Genomic DNA, 23,218 nt, shown 5'->3' with positions numbered 1-23,218 from the left:
AGGATGTAATTAAATATTTTCAGAAATGTATCTCTCATTTTTTGACAGGTAATCCTTTTGTCTTTTCCTAGTTTAGGCTGGAGGACATTCTGGCCAATTTTGTATTCATGTGATGACACAATAAAGTTGTCAGTCATCAGCATTCTACTAATTCTAACAATATAGCTAGGAAGAGCATGTACTGTGCATGTTGAATAGAAGTGGATCTGAGAAAGCAGCCCTTGAGGAACCCCAAAAAGCAGAAATACTGGATGTTTTTTATGGTAATGTTATTTTTTTCTTAATAGGTTACAGTGTTACCACAAAACCTAATTTTGCTTTTGAGAGTGCCAAAAAACTTGTAATAGTTCTATTTACTTTGCTTCACCTTTTAGTATTTCTTTATATATATATATATATGTATATATATATATATATATATATACACTGCTCAAAAAAATAAAGGGAACACTTAAACAACACAATATAACTCCAAGTAAATCAAACGTCTGTGAAATCAAACTGTCCACTTAGGAAGCAACACTGATTGACAATCAATTTCACATGATGTTGTTCAAATGGAATAGACAACAGGGGGAAATCTTTGGTGATTAGCAAGACAGACTCAATACAGGAGTGGTTCTGCGGGTGGGGACCACAGACCACTTCTCAGTACCTATGCTTTCTGGATGATGTTTTGGTCACTTTTGAATGTTGGTGGTGCTTTCACACTCGTGGTAGCATGAGACGGACTCTACAACCCACACAAGTGGCTCAGGTAGTGCAGTTCATCCAGGATGGCACATCAATGCGAGCTGTGGCAAGAAGGTTTGCTGTGTCTGTCAGTATAGTGTCCAGAGCCTGGAGGCGCTACCAGGAGACAGGCCAGTACACCAGGAGACGTGGAGGAGGCCGTAGGAGGGCAACAACCCAGCAGCAGGACCGCTACCTCCGCCTTTGTGCAAGGAGGAACAGGAGGAGCACTGCCAGAGCCCTGCAAAATGACCTCCAGCAGGCCACAAATGTGCATATGTCTGCACAAACGGTTAGAAACCGACTCCATGAGGATGGTATGAGGGCCTGACGTCCACAAAAGGGGGTTGTGCTCACAGCCCAACACCGTGCAGGACGCTTGACATTTTCCAGAAAACACCAGGATTGGCAAATTCGCCACTGCCGCCCTGTGCTTTTCACAGATGAGAACAGGTTCACACTGAGCACATGTGACAGACGTGACAGAGTCTGGAGACACCGTGGAGAGCGATCTGCTGCCTGCAACATCCTTCAGCATGACCGGTTTGGCAGTGGGTCAGTAATGGTGTGGGGTGGTATTTCTTTGGAGGGCCACACAGCCCTCCATGTGCTCGCCAGAGGTAGCCTGACTGCCATTAGGTACCGAGATGAGATCCTCAGACCCCTTGTGAGACCATATGCTGGTGAGGTTGGCCCTGGGTTCCTCCGAATGCAGGACAATGCTAGACCTCATGTGGCTGGAGTGTGTCAGCAGTTCCTGCAAGATGAAGACATTGAAGCTATGGACTGGCCCGCCCGTTCCCCAGACCTATTGAGCACATCTGGGACATCATGTCTCGCTCCATCCACCAACGTCACGTTGCACCACAGACTATCCAGGAGTTGGTGGATGCTTTAGTCCAGGTCTGGGAGGAGATCCCTCAGGAGACCATCCACCGTCTCATCAGGAGCATGTTCAGGCATTGTAGTGAGGTCATACAGACACTTGGAGGCCACACACAATACTGAGCCTCATTTTGACTTGTTTTAAGGACATTACATCAAAGTTGGATCAGCCTGTAGAGTGTTTTTCCACTTTAGTTTTATGTGTGACTCCAAATCCAGGCCTTCATTGGTTAATAAATTTGATTTTCATTGATGATTTTTGTGTTATTTTGTTGTCAGCACATTCAACTTTGTACAGAACAAAGAATTCAATGAGAATATTTCATTCATTGAGATCTAGGATGTGTTATTTGAGTGTTCCCTTTATCTTTTTGAGCAGTGTGTATGTATATATATATATATATATATACACACACACTATCATACCAGACATCCTCCACCAGAAGCTCACCCAGCTCAACGTCCCAGCCTCCACGTGTCAGTGGATCAACAGCTTCCTGACGGACCGACAGCAGCAGGTGAGACTGGGGAACATCTTCTCCCGATCCAGATCAATAAGTACTGGTGCCCCCAAGGGGTGTGTTCTATCCCCACTCTTCTTCTCTCTGTACACAAATGACTGCACCTCATCGGACTCGTCCTTGAAACTCCTTAAGTTTGCAGACGACACCACTGTCATTGGACTGATCCAGGACGGTGATGAGTGGATTGGCTGGTACACTGGTGCGGTCAGAACTACCTTGAACTGAACCCACTCAAGACTGTGGAAATGGCGGTGGACCTTCGGAGAACACCACCCCCATACACCCCCCTCACCATCCTCAACAACACTGTATCGGCCGTGGACCACTTCAGGTTCTTAGGAACCACCATCTCTGAGGACCTGAGATGGTCTTCACACATAGACACTGTTCGAAAGAAGGCCCAGCAGAGACTGTACTTCCTGAGGCAACTCAAGAAGTTCAACCTTCCACAGGAGCTGTTGGTCATCTTCTACACTGCCATCATTCAGTCTGTCCTGTCTTCATCCATCTCAGTGTGGTTTGGCTCATCCACAAAACAGGACAGGTCCAGACTGCAACGAATAATCAGGACTGCAGAGAGAATAATCAGAGCTGACCTTCCCTCCATCCAGGACTTATACAGGTCTAGGGTCAAGAAAAGAGCTGCTAAAATCTCTGCAGACCCCACACACCCTGCACATGAACTGTTCAGGGTTTACCTTCAGGCCGCCGCTACAAAGCACTGTTCACTAAAATCAGACGCCACAGAGACAGTTTCTTCCCCCAGGCTGTTTCTCTGATGAACATCCAGTAGAGTACAAAACAACAGCATATGCACCTTTTTTATTAGATATGTGTATATTGTACATTGTAAATTGTTCGTTCGTTCGTTCGTTCGTCGTCTTCCGCTTATCCAGGACCGGATCGCGGGGGCAGCAGACTCAGCAGAGACGCCCAGACGTCCCTCTCTCCAGACACCTCCTCCAGCTCCTCCAGCTCTTGTAAATGTGTATATTCTGTAATGCAAAAACAGAACATATATTTATATATATATATATATATATATATATATATATATATATATATATATTAGACATGCCACATTGCAATTATCCCTTTGTCTTATTACTACCTCTGTCATGCCGGATTAATGTCATCAAACATTTCAGACATTATTTTTAATGATTATTTTTTTTCCAAACAAGAAATTATCCATCTCTGACTTCTAGAAACACCTTATACAGGAACACTTGTGTAACACCTGCTTTGCTACTGGCATACAGCATAATGGTAGGTGATTTTATCCATTTAGCTACACTGAAATGGAGAGAATTGGATTTATTGGACTGCAGTTGCAAAAACAGGTATTCAGATTACATATAAATTGCACCCTATACACATTTTCTACATATTCATGCCGGTTCAAAGCCTTTTCCACATCTTGATTCATGATTTCACATCTTACTTAATTCATAAAAGGTCCATCCTGTAATGAATTGACTTTAACTGCTAAATGTGGAAACCATTAGATAACTTCTTAATCATCACAGCTCTCTTGTCACTTTCTTCTGTTTTAACACTTTTTTTTCCACCTCATCTCAGTGTAAAACCTGAGCCTTGCTGCACCTGGTTAACATTGGCTAGGCCATATATAACTCCTAACTGCAAAAATAAAAAAGATGCAGTCTCCATTTAAAGAAAATTCCCAGATTATCAGTCTTATTTAGCATCTGTGTGATTTATTAGGAAAAGCAATTGGGCCCACCTTTCAGGTTGTGCAATTTATAGCTTATGCCGGCGGCCTGATCAGATTCTTTTCCCAGCTATTACAAGGAAGGTTGGTTGAATTAAGAGAAAAGCTATTGGATTTCTTCCACCTTTGATGCCTCAAGGAAAATTTGCCTTGACAGATGCTGTGGCCAGTTCAGAGGCAAGCATTTACATTATTCTCTCTGATCCACATGCAAATTAAAAGGCTGTCAGCAAGCGCAGTGCAAAGACGAGTCTTTCCTTAAGGCTCTATAATGTTTGGGATGTTATGGGTGTCCAATGGTAAAGGAACTATTTTATCTTTTTTAAATGTGACAAAATAAATTATTTGTGTTTTAGTCTCAGCATCTAGAAAATGAATTTTGAAATGTTTAACTGCAAAATCTTTGAAGGATTTGACGTTTTAAAAGTTCTAGGTCTCTTATGGTTAAACCATTTTGTGAAAAAGCATATACAGTAAAAGGTTAAAGTTGGTCTTTGTTTCATGGACGTATTGTTTTGTGTTTTTGCATGAAATTCAGATAGCTGACGTGTCCTTTCTCTATTCCTTCTGCCTTCAGGCATTGTTTGTTGTGTAAATAGTAAATATATATATATATATATATCAGTTTGATCCGCCGACCATTGTTAGTGGCCTTAATATTATTGCAGCTGCTCTTACGATTTTTTACTTTTCCCTGCAATACCTTGGCAAAAAATCTTCTCATTTCCCCTTGTCCCTTGGCCAATCAGTGAACAGCAGTCTGTTATCCTCACATTTAGTTCCTACTCAGACCCAATGCTACGTGCTCTTCAGCAGGGACAAAAAAACTAGGTACCGGGCCAGAAAAACCAGTAATGGAAACGCTTGCAAAACGGGCTCAGTGAAGTAGAGCCGGCCCAAGTAGACCCCATAGAAAAGGGGCAAAAGATTTCTGAATAAAGAAACTAAAGCCTTCTAAAACAGGGCCTTCTAATGTTGGTGATATTTTATTCCATAAAAATAATATGCAAAGTTTGATATCATAACTGTATCTGGATCTGTATGTTTGGATTAACCACAGCATGAAAACCACAAAAATCTTGTTTACACTACATCATTGTAGAAATAGCTTTATGTCATCATAATATACATTTTGCCTATTTAATTAATACATTAGATTTAAGCTGAAACATTATAGCATGTGGTCAGTCTAGCTTTTTATTTTGTTGTGGAGTAATGCTATTCCCATTTCTTCTCTACTGATTTTTCTTCCTCAGTCTTATCCCTAAACTGTTTTTAGTTTGATCTTAAGTAAAAACTTGACATCACACACTGTTAGAAGAAATGCAAACACTATACAATACTTGCATGAAAGGAAGCTACATAAGTAGATAGTAGCAGCAGCTGGGTGTCTTTAGCCCACTAATATTGATGATTGTTATTTTAGTTTCGTAAAACTGAAGCAAAGTATATAACTTATCAACCCCCGTGTTCTAAAATCTGAATTATATTCTTATTCTTGGTTCCCGTTTTACGTTACTGCTGTATTACATACTTCATTCAAAGTAGCAGTGCTTCTAAAATGGTAAAAAATAAAACTTCATTCAGGGAACTAATTAAAACCTGGTTCCTTTCAGTAAAAAAATTATAAACGGTTGTTTCGTGGAACTTTTTTACTCTTGCACAGTACACACACTGTCCTTTCAAACCTCTGGCCTGGCACATTTCTTTCTTATTCCAGTGATCTAATGTGGAGAACTTTATTGATAGGATTCCTTCATTTTTCTAAGAGGCATCCTGGACTAGCTTTGTGCATTATATGTATTAAATTGGTAGTTTAGAGAGCATGGCCATCAATTTTGTTTTTTGCATCTGAGGAAAGGTTAGCGCTGTGAGTTGTCACTGCTTGAATAAGTGAAGATTTGGCCAGAGTCTTTGTCCTGATGGTCTTGGCAGCGGAAGCCATTAAGCGACGGCTGTTGTGTTTGCAGGTTTTGGCCGGCTCCAGCAGGAAGAGAAATCTGAGTGTTGATAACTGATGTACTGGGGCGTGTGATTCTGCTGAGCCAAGAAGTGCTCGCACAGATTCACGTAAAGCACACATGTCAGTGCAGTAACGACCAAAAGATGTGTTGACGCTGTGGCTTTTTATTGTGTTGACCCATCAGCTGAAAGGCTGCAAGGGCAATAGCTTTGAAACATTTATGACTCTTACTTAGTATAAGCTTTATGGACTGTTCAAAATAAAATATTAGTGTCAATACGTTTTCAGTCAATGAGTCTCAAATACTATTTTATCTGTCTTCTTTCTTATCCCTCATCTCAATGAATGAGTAGACAAATTTCACTTCTATATCATTTTGTACATTTCATATTCTCTACTCCCATGCTTTTCCCAGGAAATATAACATCCGCGTGGAGGACATCATGGTGCGAGATGTACGGTACATCACCCTCAACTGCTGCTATCGAGACCTGCATAACGTTCTGATGTCTGGCCACCTCAAGACTCTGGCATTGGTGGAGTCTGCTGGTGAGACAAAAAAATCCACACATCTATACATGTACTGTGTATCGTGGAACCACCAAAAGGCACAGTGACAAAAGATTTATTTTCACCTGAAGGTAGTTCATCTAGAGAGCAGGAGCTCTTTGGTCCATCTTCTTAATGACTATTCAGATATTCCCTGTATTTCTGCAGCAATCAGGCTCACTCATTATCAAAATGATCCCATTAGTCATTTGCCACAACCTTGGGTCAAGTGACCACTTCTTCATTTCATTCCCCCATTTGTACCTCTTCTTTGCTATTTTGTGAAATTATGACCCCTGATCAAACCAATCAAATATTTTCCAGTAGAAGTTACTTTTTGGACGTACATAGGCCCTTTCCCGTACAGTGGACTGTGAGAAGATTATAGAAAATGACTTTATTAAATCATTAAATCATTATCAGTCAAAGCAGGTAAGAAATGTTCCCAATGCAGGTATGAAAGAATCACTGTTGGAGTGAAACGACCTGTGAAAACTCTTGTCAGACCTGAAAAAGTCAGGTGTGAAAAAAAAAAAAAAAAATCTATGCAAAACTATGAAAGTAATGAAGTCACCCCATTTCCTGAAGTGATAGTTTGTTTTCTTTGCTTTCAGTTAGCTTCATGTAGAGTATTAATCAATCATGTGCAATAACATCAGTGGGAATTGCACCAAGCAGTCATTTATTAATGGCCAATAACACAAGGCCTGCCAATAACCTAATCTTTTTGGCCATTTTAAATAAGGAATTTTCCAATAATTATATTTGAGTTAAGTTTAAGTTTTTAAATACATTTTTGAGCCAATAAAATTTATCCTGTAGTGTAGTAAATTACATTATTGTTAATAATATTACAAAAAAAATCTTTTGAAATATAACTGTGTAAAACGTATAGGTCACTTGACCAGGGTGTCTTGTTCATTTCACTGAGTGATGTCGTTACCAAATGAATTTGACAGTAATTACATTTTTGGTATCAATACAGGTCCTTCTCAAAATATTAGCATATTGTGATAAAGTTCATTACTTTCCATAATGTCATGATGAAAATTTAACATTCATATATTTTAGATTCATTGCACACTAACTGAAATATTTCAGGTCTTTTATTGTCTTAATACGGATGATTTTGGCATACAGCTCATGAAAACCCAAAATTCCTATCTCACAAAATTAGCATATTTCATCCGACCAATAAAAGAAAAGTGTTTTTAATACAAAAAACGTCAACCTTCAAATAATCATGTACAGTTATGCACTCAATACTTGGTCAGGAATCCTTTTGCAGAAATGACTGCTTCAATGCGGCGTGGCATGGAGGCAATCAGCCTGTGGCACTGCTGAGGTCTTATGGAGGCCCAGGATACTTCGATAGCGGCCTTTAGCTCATCCAGAGTGTTGGGTCTTGAGTCTCTCAACGTTCTCTTCACAATATCCCACAGATTCTCTATGGGGTTCAGGTCAGGAGAGTTGGCAGGCCAATTGAGCACAGTGATACCATGGTCAGTAAACCATTTACCAGTGGTTTTGGCACTGTGAGCAGGTGCCAGGTCGTGCTGAAAAATGAAATTTTCATCTCCATAAAGCTTTTCAGCAGATGGAAGCATGAAGTGCTCCAGAATCTCCTGATAGCTAGCTGCATTGACCCTGCCCTTGATAAAACACAGTGGACCAACACCAGCAGCTGACACAGCACCCCAGACCATCACTGACTGTGGGTACTTGACACTGGACTTCTGGCATTTCCTTCTAACCAGTCTTCCTCCAGACTCTGGCACCTTGATTTCCGAATGACATGCAGAATTTGCTTTCATCCGAAAAAAGTACTTTGGACCACTGAGCAACAGTCCAGTGCTGCTTCTCTGTAGACCAGGTTAGGCGCTTCTGCCGCTGTTTCTGGTTCAAAAGTGGCTTGACCTGGGGAATGCGGCACCTGTAGCCCATTTCCTGCACACGCCTGTGCACGGTGGCTCTGGATGTTTCTACTCCAGACTCAGTCCACTGCTTCCGCAGGTCCCCCAAGGTCTGGAATCGGCCCTTCTCCACAATCTTCCTCAGGGTCCGGTCACCTCTTCTCGTTGTGCAGCGTTTTCTGCCACATTTTTTCCTTCCCACAGACTTCCCACTGAGGTGCCTTGATACAGCACTCTGGGAACAGCCTATTCATTCAGAAATGTCTTTCTGTGTCTTACCCTCTTGCTTGAGGGTGTCAGTAGTGGCCTTCTGGACAGCAGTCAGGTCGGCAGTCTTACCCATGATTGGGGTTTTGAGTGATGAACCAGGCTGGGAGTTTTAAAGGCCTCAGGAATCTTTTGCAGGTGTTTAGAGTTAACTCGTTGATTCAGATGATTAGGTTCATAGCTCGTTTAGAGACCCTTTTAATGATATGCTAATTTTGTGAGATAGGAATTTTGGGTTTTCATGAGCTGTATGCCAAAATCATCCGTATTAAGACAATAAAAGACCTGAAATATTTCAGTTAGTGTGCAATGAATCTAAAATATATGAATGTTAAAATTTCATCATGACATTATGGAAAATAATGAACTTTATCACAATATGCTAATATTTTGAGAAGGACCTGTATATAAAAAATACATAATTTACATATCTAAGTCAATGAATGTCAATTTCAACAAAACAAAACTCAAATTAGGTCTTACAATCATAAAGGAGAGAGAGTCATGCTTAGTAAGCATCTTTAAAAGATCAAAAATAGAATAGAGAAAAGAAATTAAATAACACGATTTTCCATCAGTGGAGAAATTTAGGACTACCAGCAGCTAATTGACAGGCAATGTGAACCATGCAGATTCATACAAGGGTAAAATGGAAAAACAGAACGTAAGAATAAGAGGTTTTAAGTGAGGGCAAATTTACAACATAGGGAAATAAATACTGTGCAGTTATTCAAAATAGTGTACTCGAATTCAAAGAAATCCATCAACACCAAAGTGCTACCAAGGTTTCTGTTCTCTATCCCATCATGTCTATCAAAGTCTCAAGTCAATCCAAACTGTCCAGTTACAACCTCCACTGCCAGTTCTGATGCCAGGTGTCCATGACCAATCTCTCACAATTTCCCACAATCATTCTGAAAAAATGGACTAATGGTATAACCCTAGAGAGGTCATAATCTGACCGTTTTCTGTCTCCATGGTAGCAGAAAAATCAAGTAACGTCAAATAATAGGTTGCTGACCACTGCTGTGTTTCGGTTATTGTATATTAATTGCAGATTTGGAAGATGTTCAGTGAAATGTACACTGGATCAAATAACAGTGAATATTTTTGATAATGTAGTCATGCTTCAACGAGAATACTTGGAAGAAATGTCACAAAAATTCCGAACCTTTGGTTCATGTCAGGTTTGTTTTTTGCAGTTAATCAGCTCAGTCTCAGTTTTAATGACCTACACGTCCATTCTCGCCAGCTCATTCCACACATCAGCACAGCACACATCAGTTTTTAAGAAGCTATATAACATCCTAACGAGGTTTCACTATATTATATCCATAATATAGTGAATCTAACATGGTTGGGGACCTCTTTGTTCAATGTTGCTGATGTTGTATTCCCGTTGTGCCTTCCAGCTGGTATTAAACTTAACATTTCTGCAATCTCAGTCCTGTCCTCATCAAAGTGACTGATTGATAGAAAGCACCGGCTTGGGCATAGCTTACTGATGGCCTTAGTCACCTCATTAAAGTGTAAATTGCGTATTTCAACACTCTTTCAGTCATGCAGGAACAATTAACTGTGTCATTTAGCCAAACACCTAATATACCCGCACCGTCACAACGGCAGTTGCGTACAGCTGGCGACTCATGCACACTAATCAGTGGACATTTGCTGCAATCTGGGCTCTTGTTATGCAACTGTGCAGATTTTCCTGCAATATGTTTGTTTGCTCACTCTTCTCTAAAGCTCTTTAAACCATGTTTTTTTGCCTTTCTCTTCTGATTCTGTATTTCTCCACAAACTTACCCCCTCACATCCTCCTTGGTTTTTCTATCTCTCTTGAGTTCACCTCACGCATCTCTGTCTCTCCTACCCCAGAGTCGATGATCCTGTTGGGCTCCATAGAAAGTGCCCAGCTGCAGTCGCTGCTCTCCCAACAGCTCAGTCGCAGTAGGCGGATGGAGTACATCATGGAGCGGGCTGCAGCGGAGAAAAAACACCCGTCGGTTGTGTCAAACAGCAACAGCGAGGATGGCCGCCAGCGGACCAGCCAGGAGGTCCGCTTCCAGGTGAGAGGTCCTTATTGACAAGTACAATATGTAGAGAAATTCCTCAAATTTTATTGATGAGACGCTTTTCTTTTTATGCTTCAAAGTAACATACTATCACACACAAGCCGAGATTTATTTTCTCTGTGAAACCTTTTTCATATTTCATTTTCTGTTGCACTAAAAGTGTAAATTTTTATGGAGTATTATCTTCATTAGGTGTGTAGTGCTTATCATAAAAATGTATACCCTTTAACTTTATCGCTAGTCACGTTACAAACAAAAACTTTAGTGGATCGTATTTAAACTTTATTCATTAGAACAACACAATGTAACCCATAATTAGTGAAAATACTTTTCAAATATTTTACTGTGTTTATTTTACAAGAGTTTAGTGTTCAGCCTCTAAATAAAATACAGTGCAATAATTTGCCTACACAAGTCTTTTGATTAATACGTAAACTCCACCTCTATGTAATTTAATCTCAGTATAAATGCAGCTGCTCTGTGAAGGCCTTAGAGGTTTGTTAGAGAACAGCAAACCTTTGGAAAAACGTGTTCTGTTCAGATGAGACTAAAATCAAACATTTTGGCCTACAAAACCTTATGTTTCGTAGAAAACACTGCCCATCTTCCCGAAAACACCATGACAACCGTGTGCCCTCTACACTGTGAAACATGCTGCAGGTAGATGGAGCGCAATGCAAGACAATTACAGAAGAAAATATTTCCATCTCTTCCTCTTCTTTGTTTAATTCTCTCTCAGAAGTTTCAATATGTTTGCAATACAGAGGTGACTAAAACGTTCCAAAGCTAAAAGCTTAAAAGCAAACTTGCTTATTTACTTTAGAAAATTATGAAAGAATAAAAGTTTTTAAGGCATTTGGCAAATTATTCTGTGAGTCTTTACTTAAAGACGTAGTATAAAACCATGTGGGAATTCTTTATTTTAAGTCATGAAGAATCTGCACTCGCCCATGTTTAAAAGGCACCTCAGGTTCTAATGGATTCAGCAATTAGACGTTTGTTTACTCTGCAACGCTTGGTGTCCCACCAATATCACCCTCCTAATGCAGACAATCAGAAAAACACTTCTGTCTTTCATTTGAACACCCAGAAGATTGTGCTGAATAATGCATTCAGTTTGAGGCAAACAGACACACAAGTTGTACTACAGGATATCATGGAACTAGCAACTTTACAGAGATCTTTAGCAATAAATATTTTAACTTATTTCACAAAAGCATTCAGATTTTATGGCTGAAAGTACAATTTTCTCCCACTTTCTGAATTTCATTAGCTTAGCAAAAATGAAGAAATGAAACCCACTGTAGTCATGAAATTTTATATCAAGGCCAACCCCACATGTAGTCTCTGAACTTTCTTCTCCCCTCTGGCTTCTTGTGTCTTTGTAAGCATTTTCTTTTTTATATTGCCATCTTTACCCCTTTGATATGTTTCTATCTGCTGAAAGCACATCCATCTGTCTAATGAGTTCAATGTTGAAGAGAGTGGTGGAGCGTTAAGTCAAAATGAGGTGATTTAGATCTTATCTTTACGTGTTTGTGTACAGATCTCTACTGAGGAGTCCACCTTCAGTCCAACCCATCCAGTTAGTCAGAAGCCTCTCAAACCTGCACTGAAAAGATCATCTGTGGCAGAGAGGACCACTCAGCTTCCCACAAGTAAGTTACTATTACAGTAGTAGTAATTCTTGAATCCAAGTGGGACTACACGATTTCTATCATACGCCACGAAATCTTACACTTCACCCATATTCCCAAGCTAGTGATCACTGAAAATCTCCAGACTATTGATTTTAAGGTAGTGTAAAACGTTCATGCAGAAACTCACACCAAAGAAAGCACAGAGAAGTCAAAGTGGTCAAAAGGTTCCTGGTAATGTTCTTGGCAGTTACAACAATCAGTTTGTTTCACTTTGGGATAACAGAGCTCTGTTGATGTTCAAAATGGGCATGATGAAAAAGAGAAAAGCTCCACAAAGCATGTTTTAATTCCTGATTGCTACAGCTACAGTTGAATTGCTTTGGGTTGTGTAAGCCTCAGTGGTGTGTAACATTTGGGGAAGTGAATTGTTGGAGTAAATTTAATAATTCATTCATACCAAAGCAATCATGGCTACTCAAGCAAAATACTAAACGTGCACTGCTAAATCAGAACAAAACTTCCACAGTGTGCAACATCAAATTCCCCCAGGGGTCAAACTGTCCACAGGACAAACGGAAGAAGAAAGATTGAAACATTTTTTAGCTTTCTGGATTTCAAACAGGCCCAGTCCCTCAATGTCTGTGCTGTTGTGGCCTATTGCTAAGAATCATTCATTCTCATCCCCTGCTCAATCAGACTGAGAGCTTGTGTGCATTTCCTCTAATTAATCAGTATTGTTTCCAAAACATATTCGGTCAGAACTGATCCTAAGCTTTATGGGAAAAAAATTTCCCATTGCAGGTATAGATTTTCTAGCTGAATTGATTGAGGTAATTCGAATGAGTGCTTTTAGATTGATTCTTTGCCACCAGTAATGCAAGTTACCATAGGCATGTCTGGAGCTATGGCCTTTACTCAAAAATGAATAGGGTTTTTGAACTGCATTTGATCATTTCTAGTCCAAGATCAAAAATACTTAGTCTGTTCAAACTTGTTCTTGATTATTCTACATCCTTCACTTTATTTATTTCACTATTTAAAACAAAGAAAAAATGATCCTTGTTCAAATTCTGTCTCAATCTCCTGAAGCCAATGATGTGTATCACCCATGTTATTCATGAGTCTCTGTGCAAAGGTTGTCAAACAGATTGGTATTCTGAATTCACATCACTGCATTTTTTGCCTTCATCAGTCAAAACTGAGCCGACACTGATACTAAAAAAATAATCTTCTTCCAATGTAGCTCTCTTTTCAGAGAGGCTGAGGAGCTCAGCTTTGTAGGAGACCCTCAGTGAGGAGTAGCTACTCCTTCACATCATAGTGAAGGTGCTTCAAACATGTCGCAGTGTGAGACATACTATAAACTGACACAGGACCAGCTGTAGACATTCCAGGTCAAAGCTGGAGGAGGTGGCTAGGCTAGGGGGATTTGGAGATTTCTGGGCAGACTAATGTCCCATCAATGCAATTATCAGTAATGAGTAGAACATGAGTGGCTGGATCAATCAAAAAATCTCGAGCAATAATTTTTTATGTTTTCTAACTTCCTCCTGCAGGCCCACAGGATCATTCCGGCATAGCTTTGAAGAGCCTGTTCTGCTCCAGTCCAGACGTAGAAGCTCTGGAGGTGAGGAACCAGTTCCCTTTATGCAGCCAAACAACAAGAGCACCATCGCAGGCACAACCATATTAACACAGAGATACACACACAAAACCATGCAAACATACACACAGTGACTCACATCCTGCCGTTCACACATTCTGTGCGCCCACACAGTCCTACCCTATCTCTCACATGCAGTCCTTCACGCTTTACAGTACAGTACCTCCCACACTCACACACACATTCAGAAAACACTCACACAGAATCTCAGGCAGTTTCAATTTAAAATTTCTCACTTTGTCTCAGCCTTGTATCTTACTGCATTTCATTTCATCCAGCAGCATCCTGCTAATGGATTGTTTCACTACAGTGAAGTTCTGTCATATCAGAGTGGAGATGTTTTCCAGAGGCATTTTTTTATTAATATTTTTGCAAAGTCAGCTGACGTTCAGGTTGTTAACTTTGTATGCTTGTCTCTGGTCACCCTGGAAGAAAAACAACAATATGGAGAGCCCAGTGTCTCCTGAGCAAAGGAGGCCATCCAAACGAGTCCGGATATCTGTCGTGGTAAGAGCCACCGTTTCAGGCTCCCATCGTGCCTGGAAGCCGCTCTGCAACAAGTCCATTCACCGATCAACCAATTGTCACTCAGCCATTCCATTTCAGGGCTAATCTGATGGACTGTGATCTGGGCTGAGCTCAGCCAAAGCTGTCCCATCATGCCAATAAGTGTAGAGCATGCTCTTTCTGTATCGACTACCCTCACCCTGACCACTGACCTTTCACTGCTTTTAGTTGCTGCTATTATTTGCTCTGGCTTTGATCCGTTCACCTTAACCAGTTTCCATTGGTCTGTTGGCCAGGAGACATCATACAGAGCACTTGACCACTAATACCACTTCTGCCTTTTATTGATTCCATTGCTTCAAAGTCTCATTGCAACATTGGTTCAAAGAATGTCTTTTGGACCGTAAAGCAATAGGGGGCATTTTTTAAGCCTTTGATGATGGTCCGTTCAAAAGCAAAAACATTGCTACCATCACATAAAAAGCATTATTCTACAGATTAACCTTTTCCATTTATGACACCTTTTTGATTATGTTATTACATACTTCTACATTTGTTTCTTAAAATTTCCAGTTATATTTACATCCTTTAGATTCATCTATTAGATTGTTGAATCAATTGAATGAAACTGATCTGTTACGCATTTTTAACTCTGAACACACACTAGTTTTGAAAGTAAGTCATAAAAGTTAGGCCGCTGCAGAAAAAGAGTGTGTTTTAACTTTTATTAACCTTGACATCATTAGTCGTTTGATGTCAAAGCTGTTTAAAGGTGCTCTTCTACATTGTGGAAAAGAACCCACTTTACTGCATTTTGTTCTAAATGTTCAGAAACTGTACAGAAAGCTGCTTGTTCGTTGTGAGAATAAGGCTCATTGGCTAAAAACTACAGCAAACACGTGGTGGAGTTGTGGTCAAGTCTTTTGCATTTTTCTGTCGGCCATACTGTTGTTTATCAAGTGGTGTCACCCAAGATGTCCACTGCCTCCCAGTGCAAGCCCCGGCCTGCTTCTGGATTGACCAAAAAATAAAAATAAATAAATCCCTTACAATCTGATGGAACCTCTTTGAAAAAAACACCACCCCATGCATTTGATTTTACAGAGGGGGAACTGAACAGTCTGTCAAGTTGAATCCCTTCATATGTGTAGCATTATATTTCATCATATCAGGTACCTGAATGATAAAGATCTGGCACCACTTCAAACAAAATGATACTTTCTCAAATTGAGGGATTTAATCCATGTGCAATTACTCAGGCAGCAATGCATGTCAATCAGTGAAATAAGCATCTGATTATGAATTAAGAAATTTGATTCCACTGGATCAATCAGCTTTGCATGACAGTCAGACAATTTCAGTTCCTGAAATCAAACATGTATTATCTTCACATAATTTAGCATTCTCTCTGAATGCATTCACATCTACATGTTTGTAAGCATCCAGTAATATTGTTCTCCACTAATCATATATCATTTCATTCACTAGGAGCTTCCTCCAGGCCTAAAGGGTTTCTCTGTGGTGAGCACACTTACTTCTCCAAAGCATTCCTGTGTGGGTCCTGCGTTAGGAAGCAGAGGCTGATATCGTTTGTAATATATCAGTTCAGATTGTGGCTGATTGGTTGCAAACTATGTTCCTGTCCTGGCTGGATGCACTTCAACAGTTTAAAGTAAAGTGAGCCCATGAAGAGTTTATGTAAAATCACATTTAAATTTTTTATAGGCTCTGTATGTTTTGATATCATTGGGAGGCTATAGAACTATAGCAGATAATATTTTCTGGGAGGATACAGGGATACAATTATAGATGGCACATTTAGCCAAAATTTATTGTTTGGTTCCTTTTGCTTATTGGTTGCATCTTTTGCACCGTTGATATATATGAAACTGAAACACCTGGTTTTAGACCACAATAATTTAGTAATATGGTGTAGGGCCTCCTTTTGAGGCCAGTACAACGTCAATTTGTCTTGGGAATGACATATACAAGTCCTGCACAGTGGTCAGAGGGATTTTAAGCCATTCTTCTTGCAGGATAGTGGCCAGGTCACTACGTGATACTGGTGGAGGAAAACGTTTCCTGACTCGCTCCTCCAAAACACCGCAAAGTGGCTCAATAATATTTAGATGTGGTGACTGTGCAGGCCATGGGAGATGTTCAACTTCACTTTCATGTTCATCAAACCAATTTTTCACCAGTCTTGCTGTGTGTATTGGTGCATTGTCATCCTGATACACGGCACAGCTTTCAGGATACAATGTTTGAACCATTGGATGCACATGGTCCTCAAGAATGGTTCGGTAGTCCTTGGCAGTGACGCGCCCATCTAGCACAAGTATTGGGCCAAGGGAATGTCATGATATGGCAGCCCAAACCATCACTGATCCACCCCCATGTTTCACTCTGGGCATGCAACAGTCTGGGTGGTACGCTTCTTTGGGGCTTCTCCACACCGTAACTCTCCCGGATGTGGGGAAAACAGTAAAGGTGGACTCATCAGAGAACAATACATGTTTCACATTGTCCGCAGCCCAAGATTTGCGCTCCTTGCACCATTGAAACCGACGTTTGGCATTGACATGAGTGACCAAAGGTTTGGTTATAGCAGCCCGGCCGTGTATATTGACCCTGTGGAGCTCCCGACAGACAGTTCTGGTGGAAACAGGAGAGTTGAGGTGCACATTTAATTCTGCCGTGATTTGGGCAGCCGTGGTTTTATGTTTTTTGGATACAATCCTGGTTAGCACCCGAACATCCCTTTCAGACAGCTTCCTCTTGCGTCCACAGTTAATCCTGTTGGATGTGGTTCGTCCTTCTTGGTGGTATGCTGACATTACCCTGGATACCGTGGCTCTTGATACATCACAAAGACTTGCTGTCTTGGTCACAGATGCGCCAGCAAGACGTGCACCAACAATTTGTCCTCTTTTGAACTCTGGTATGTCACCCATAATGTTGTGTGCATTTCAATATTTTGCATGAAACCTCCCACCCTAAAATGACAGGTGTTTCAGTTTCATTGTCCAACCCCTGTATATTTTTTGGGTTTACCAGCACCCACTTAAAAAAATTAAGCTGCACCTCCATCTTACTATCAACATTATACCCAATACCAGTACCATTTCGAGGATCAACCAATAGTTGGAAATGATCATGGCAAAAAGTATGGCATAGATGCAAACCTCAAAGAAGCTGCAACTTTTCTGCCAGCTACATTTTAAGGAAATTTTTCTCTTGAAAATGAGTTCATCAGAATAAAAGATCACACCCTTCTTCTGACAGAGTTACGGTTCATATCATGTTAATGTAACTCTATTAGAAGTATTATTGATGTGGATTTGAAGAGCTGAAAGGGCTCCATCAGCCCAATTATTGAAGTTTGTACAAAATTTTAATCATTTCACTGCGTAGAGATGTCATGTGATTACTCATGCACCGCCTCAGGCTGTGTGTGTAAAACCAGGGTATGCTGCTAATAAATGACCCTGGTCAGTTTTGTTGACAGGAAAGGAAAACCATTGACAGTGCTGCGTTCTTCAATCATGCACTTATCTCATTGAGCATTTTGGGTCCACTACCATATCCAGTTCTGCTCCATGATGATATTTTCTCTGCAATGAATTTTGCTGTTTGGCTTCATAACGCTGTATGGCCAAACAGCAGAAGTTAGACCTACCCTTAAAGGGTTAATTCAGATTTTTTGAAGTGAGGCTCTTTGAAGTTATAACCGGTAATAAATCCCTTACTTCTAATAGAAAGATGTCATATGACTGAGTTAGTTGGAAAAGTAAATAAATCCACACAGTGGTGTGAACTAACAAGCTTGTTGATGTTATGTTTGGTGCTGTTTTCTTTGGCCAACTACCATCCGTGTGTTTATGTCCAGTTATGTCGGTTGAGCTTCCGGCTGTTTCAATTTTTCAGATCAGTCGTCACTCATCTGTCTATTCTAGTTCTAGTTTTCCATCAGTTGTGCAGCAGCATCAGCAATGGCATGTTTCTGTGGTATCCAGCTTTAATTGCTGTTTGATGATGATCCTGGTGAACTCACTATGGGCTGATTCACCAAATCACTTGATGATCCAGATTGATAGAGCGTATATCTGACTAGCTTGTTGGCTTCCACCTCCTTGTAGTTTTAATTACTTTCCAAAAAGCTCACTAGTATATGATTTCCTTCTTCTACAGATAAGGCAGCTATTCGTGATGGTATCACAGAGCTTCACTGTTAAAAATCTGAACTAACTCTTAAAGGAACCTAAAGAAAAGTATTAAATTAACTACAGAGCAGGTTTTATTTGTGATGCAAAGTGGAAACCCTAATGTTAGGTTAGTGTGGCACTGAAAGAAACAGAGTTCATTAAAAATAGGAGGATCGGTTTGTAATAAAAATGTATCAAAAGAAAAAAGTGGTGTCACACATTATTAGCGGAGAAACGTGTTTTTTTATTCTGGCTATGGTGTTGCGCTGCACTTAGCTGCTTTAAACCACAGTGATCGTCCTGATGAGGAGCTGCACTGAAGGTCGCAGGTAAAATAAACCTCCAATCAGCATCACCGCTGAACTACTCTGTTTTAGTGAAACTGGAATCCCAGTATTGGTTCACCACAACATGTTGAGGTACTTTTAGAAAATGACATACTTTGTCAAGCTTGTCTGTAGGGAGGACACCGTGGGACATCTGCAAGTTCGTTTTACATGCATCAAACTCACTAGATTAGAATCTATTATTAGAATATCCTCTGATTTCATCTTCAAGTAAAAAGGTTTTCAGGGTTTACATTGAGTACATAGAGTTTCCTCTAAAGTTTGTCGCTTTAACCCTCTTGCTTTCAGAGTAACCGAAGAAAACTTGTATTTGGCTGATTGTTAAAATTTTTATTAATTATACTATTATATATAACGCCTAATTATATTGTTGCTACTGAATCGATGCCTTAGAGAATATTGAAACAGCTCCATTTGCTAGAGACAACTAAATAATTTCAGACAGCAAACTTACTAGTTGGGACATTCCATCACAGTGTTTTATTGCACCTGTATGAGGTGCTTCTCACATTAAGCCAAACACATAGCAGCGATCCAGACTGAAAAGGCACTTGCGCTGATGCTGACCATTTGAAAATACTTTGATTGTTCCTTGAAGCTGAAGCTTGAGATCAAGACCTCTCTAATTAAAATCAATTAAGGCTTTTCAAGTTTCTTAGATGGCATACCACCATTCATTAATGTTGATTTCACTGAATGATCCCCTAGATACACCTACTGCAAACAAAATCTCTCATTGCTTGGAGCCCCTCTTACACAATTAAAACCACGCGGTTTTCCATGAGCTTTTACATTTCAGAATGTGGTTGGATCATGGCGAATTTTGAAAGCCTTCATCAATGTGATACCATCCATGAAGCTGGTATGCTTTTAGTACTGGCTACTTTCTGTGTTTTAAAGTAGCTCTGCTGCACCTGCACCATGATCTATTCATCTGCACCATGGTCCCAACTCTCTCAGACCTAACTTGACCAGGTGACAGGTCCTTTTCAAACTGCAGTTTTGGGTAATTCATTGTGTAGTGGTGGATCAGACGCCCCAGATTACATATTAATATATTTTTTTTTTTATCCATAGGCGCCTTTCTTGACACTCAAGGTCACCTTACATAAAACATAAAAAAGAGACAACATATTAAAAAAAATAAAGTGAAACAATACAATCCAAACATGGCTGTCACTACTCGACACAGGCGCCGTGTGTTCGTTTCCTAGGGTGAAGATCTTTTGCTGCATGTATACTCCCTTTTTCTCTCTGCTGATAACTGTAAAGTAAGGTGCCACAAAACCTTAAAAAATCCTGCATCTTGAACAAAGTACAACTTCCTTAGGTCTCCTACCAACCAGCACAGTTGGGAGTTATCCATCTTTGTCCCCAGCTGGAAGCTCTGCTTCAGTAGGGAGGATAGCACATACCAGTTGTTACGTGTTAGGGGCTTGAGCTTTGCATGATGTTTATTGCTGTCTAGAGAGCATAGACCTATGATTGTAGCTCCTGATGATGGCAGGCCACAGTCCATTTGGTTAAAGCCAAAGCAGTAGCAGGACACCAATGGTGCAACTGCCACACTATAAGAGCTTTGCAATTTGTTAGCAAAAACTGGAAATCATTCATTTTGATTTGAAATGTTTAGACTATATTAGGTGTTCTAAATATTTTAGTCATTACTTTAACTATGGGAGACAAATTTCCACAAGGCAGTTTTACATCACATCAGATTTTCTTTTTCTTTCCAAGTCTGTCAGTTTTTGTTTATAGTGTCTATTATTAATTGATGGACAGCAGTCAATCTTCCACATCTGCCACTGTGAGTTATGATTTAATCAATGATTGCAGGGTACACTTGTGAAGCTTATCGCCCAGTTGGTGCTTAGACAGATGGAGCAGGATTTGATCTAAGGAACCGTGTGTTTAGTGAACTAAGGAGCAAGTGGTACATGTCGTATTAGCTATTCAAAAAGCTTGATGAAATAGTTTCAGGTTTTGCATTCCATCAGGAGCCCTGTTCTCAGTTATATTACCAGTCCTTGATTTGTGCTCCCTGTTGTAGATCTATGTTATACTTGACAACTTTTTTAGCACTCTCCTCCTATTCTGTTGCTTCGTCATCAGGCCCACAGCACACACACAACCCCTCCACTCTACCCTCCATTGTTCTATTGTGACTGAAATATTGATACAGGGCAAATGACATCAGGAGCCTGTTGCACAGATTGATTCTTCCTTCCTTGCTGTTTTCTCATTATTTTCCACCCCCTCTTGCTTCCCACGTGCTTTATTTATAATCGCTTCTGGGCTTGTAGTTTTCCTTTTTGTTCTTTTTTTTTTGTTTCTTTCTGACAACTCAAATCTTTCTTCATCCATTGTTTTGTTTGTTGGAGTTTATGTGAATTATTGGTAAATCTTTGTGGTCCTTGTTCTTGTCTGTTCTTCCTGCCTAAATTAAAATCTCAGTAGTTGTTTAGTCATTTACACTGTTACCCTAGAATCTGTTTAGAAAGTGAAAACCGAAGCCAGAAAGGGTTAAGTGAGATGGTTAAAACTGCACTTGGTGTCTATATACTATTTGATTGTCACATAAAAATAAGATTCATCACATTCTTTTGACAGATCAGTACGGCATGCAGTGCCTTGTAAAAGTAGTTTTTTGAGGTTTGATTTAATCGACATAGCACACAATTATAAAGTGAAAGGAAAAGCATATATTGTTTTCAAATGTCCTATTCAAGAAAACCTGAAAAGTGTGAAGTGCATTTGTATTCAGCCCCCTTAATAAAGTACTATAAAAACGGCTGCAATGTATCCGTAAAACAAACAAATTAAACCAGTGTCTCAAACCGCCAAACGGTACTAATGACTAAAATCCTAGTCTACAGAAGCTTAATAAAATGGAGAATGTGGGATTCCACAGCTGGTTTGACATGTTTATTCAACATTATAATGAAAAATATCTCCAGAATCTGACAACGATCCCTGAAGCAGAGAGATAATAAGCAAATTTCCCACAACATCTGGAGCCTCCAACCGCTGAGCCTGATTACATACATCTCCATGTTTCTGCATCCAGCTGCACGAACTTCGGGACATTACATTAAAAAATCAGTTTGAAAAGGAGGTTTAGGCTTCCTTCTTGCTTTACTTTACAACTCTCCTGCCATTTATTTTTGTTCTGTCAGCAAAGAAATGGAAATTGATGGTTTAGGCTCGCTAAAACTGATTACAGCAGCTGTTTATAACATCACATTTGGCCTGATTAGAATTCAAATGTTTACGAAGTGCAAGTTTACAGACCAGGGAAGTAGAGAGTTTGCTCTCTACAAATTAGAGAGCAAACTCTAAAGTGTAGTGTAGTAAAGTGTAGTACTTGTTTCATGTCCAAGGGAGCTGTTTATGCAGGCTTAGTCTAGGTTGGGTTAAAGGATGTGTGTGTAGAATAAAACGGCACCAAAGCATGTAGTGACTAAACGGCTAAAAATCTTGTTTTAGAGGCTGAACTGAAAAATGACTTCCCCACTCAGTTACATTCTGGTTTTCTTTTAGGATGTCAGGACTGGCCGGTCCCAGAGTGAAGCAGGAAATTAGAGATATAAAACAAGATTAATAAGCTTATTCTGGTTGTGTTATACCAGGCTATTGTGTTTATGGTGAAAACCCTTTTCAGACATGGATGTGTGTGATAATGTTTTGAGCAGCACTATTTATATGTTGTCACAACTCCAGCCTGTCATTGGTTTCTGTGGACACCTGCTCTACCCAAAGGAAGCAGCCCAGACATAACCCAACGAATGAAAGAGTTGAAAGAATACAACTATACAGAGAAACACACAAACAAAGGCCCTACAAAGAATGATGAGGGAAGGTAAATAGTTGCTTTTACTGTCCCTGCCCTCTGCCAAGAGTCTGTTTCAGATGGTTGCAGGAACAGGGCGCTGAACATTCTGAGAGACTCCTATGAACTTTATGAACTGCTGTCCTCAGGCTAGTGGTAGTCCAACTCTACTTTGTGTGAGTCAGGTCATTGGAGTCAGACATAACTGTTGCCAGAGTGGTCTTAATGGAGGCAAATATTAAGCATTGTTACAAAGACACCGACTCCATTAAAAACGCCCTTCAGGCATCTGATAAGGAAAATATTCAGCGAACACTACGGGGTCATTTTTGGCGGAGGTTCAGATAACAAGGAGAGGAGAATGATCCTATCTGGAGAATTAAAAGT

General features: G+C 40.0%; 1 protein-coding gene across 9 annotated transcripts in view; it reads left to right on the top strand.

Annotated features, from left to right (window-relative positions):
• LOC124883862 (chloride channel protein 2-like) overlaps positions 1–23,218 on the top strand; it is a 231,731-nt gene that overhangs the window by 186,529 nt on the left and 21,984 nt on the right. For 4 of the 9 annotated variants that reach the window (XM_047391271.1, XM_047391275.1, XM_047391274.1 and 1 more), the window contains 6 exons: positions 6,252–6,385; positions 10,444–10,634; positions 12,187–12,298; positions 13,837–13,907; positions 14,376–14,450; positions 15,939–15,971. In XM_047391271.1, the coding sequence (XP_047247227.1) occupies positions 6,252–6,385; positions 10,444–10,634; positions 12,187–12,298; positions 13,837–13,907; positions 14,376–14,450; positions 15,939–15,971 (616 nt within the window). The remainder of the gene's footprint in view (positions 1–6,251; positions 6,386–10,443; positions 10,635–12,186; positions 12,299–13,836; positions 13,908–14,375; positions 14,451–15,938; positions 15,972–23,218) is intronic. The other 5 variants (XM_047391272.1, XM_047391279.1, XM_047391278.1 and 2 more) reach the window with 3 other exon arrangements.

Source organism: Girardinichthys multiradiatus, chromosome 18, assembly GCF_021462225.1.
Source record: "Girardinichthys multiradiatus isolate DD_20200921_A chromosome 18, DD_fGirMul_XY1, whole genome shotgun sequence".
Taxonomy (NCBI): Eukaryota; Metazoa; Chordata; class Actinopteri; order Cyprinodontiformes; family Goodeidae; genus Girardinichthys; species Girardinichthys multiradiatus.
Note: the sequence above shows the minus strand (reverse complement) of the source record. Positions and strands in the feature narration are given on the sequence as shown.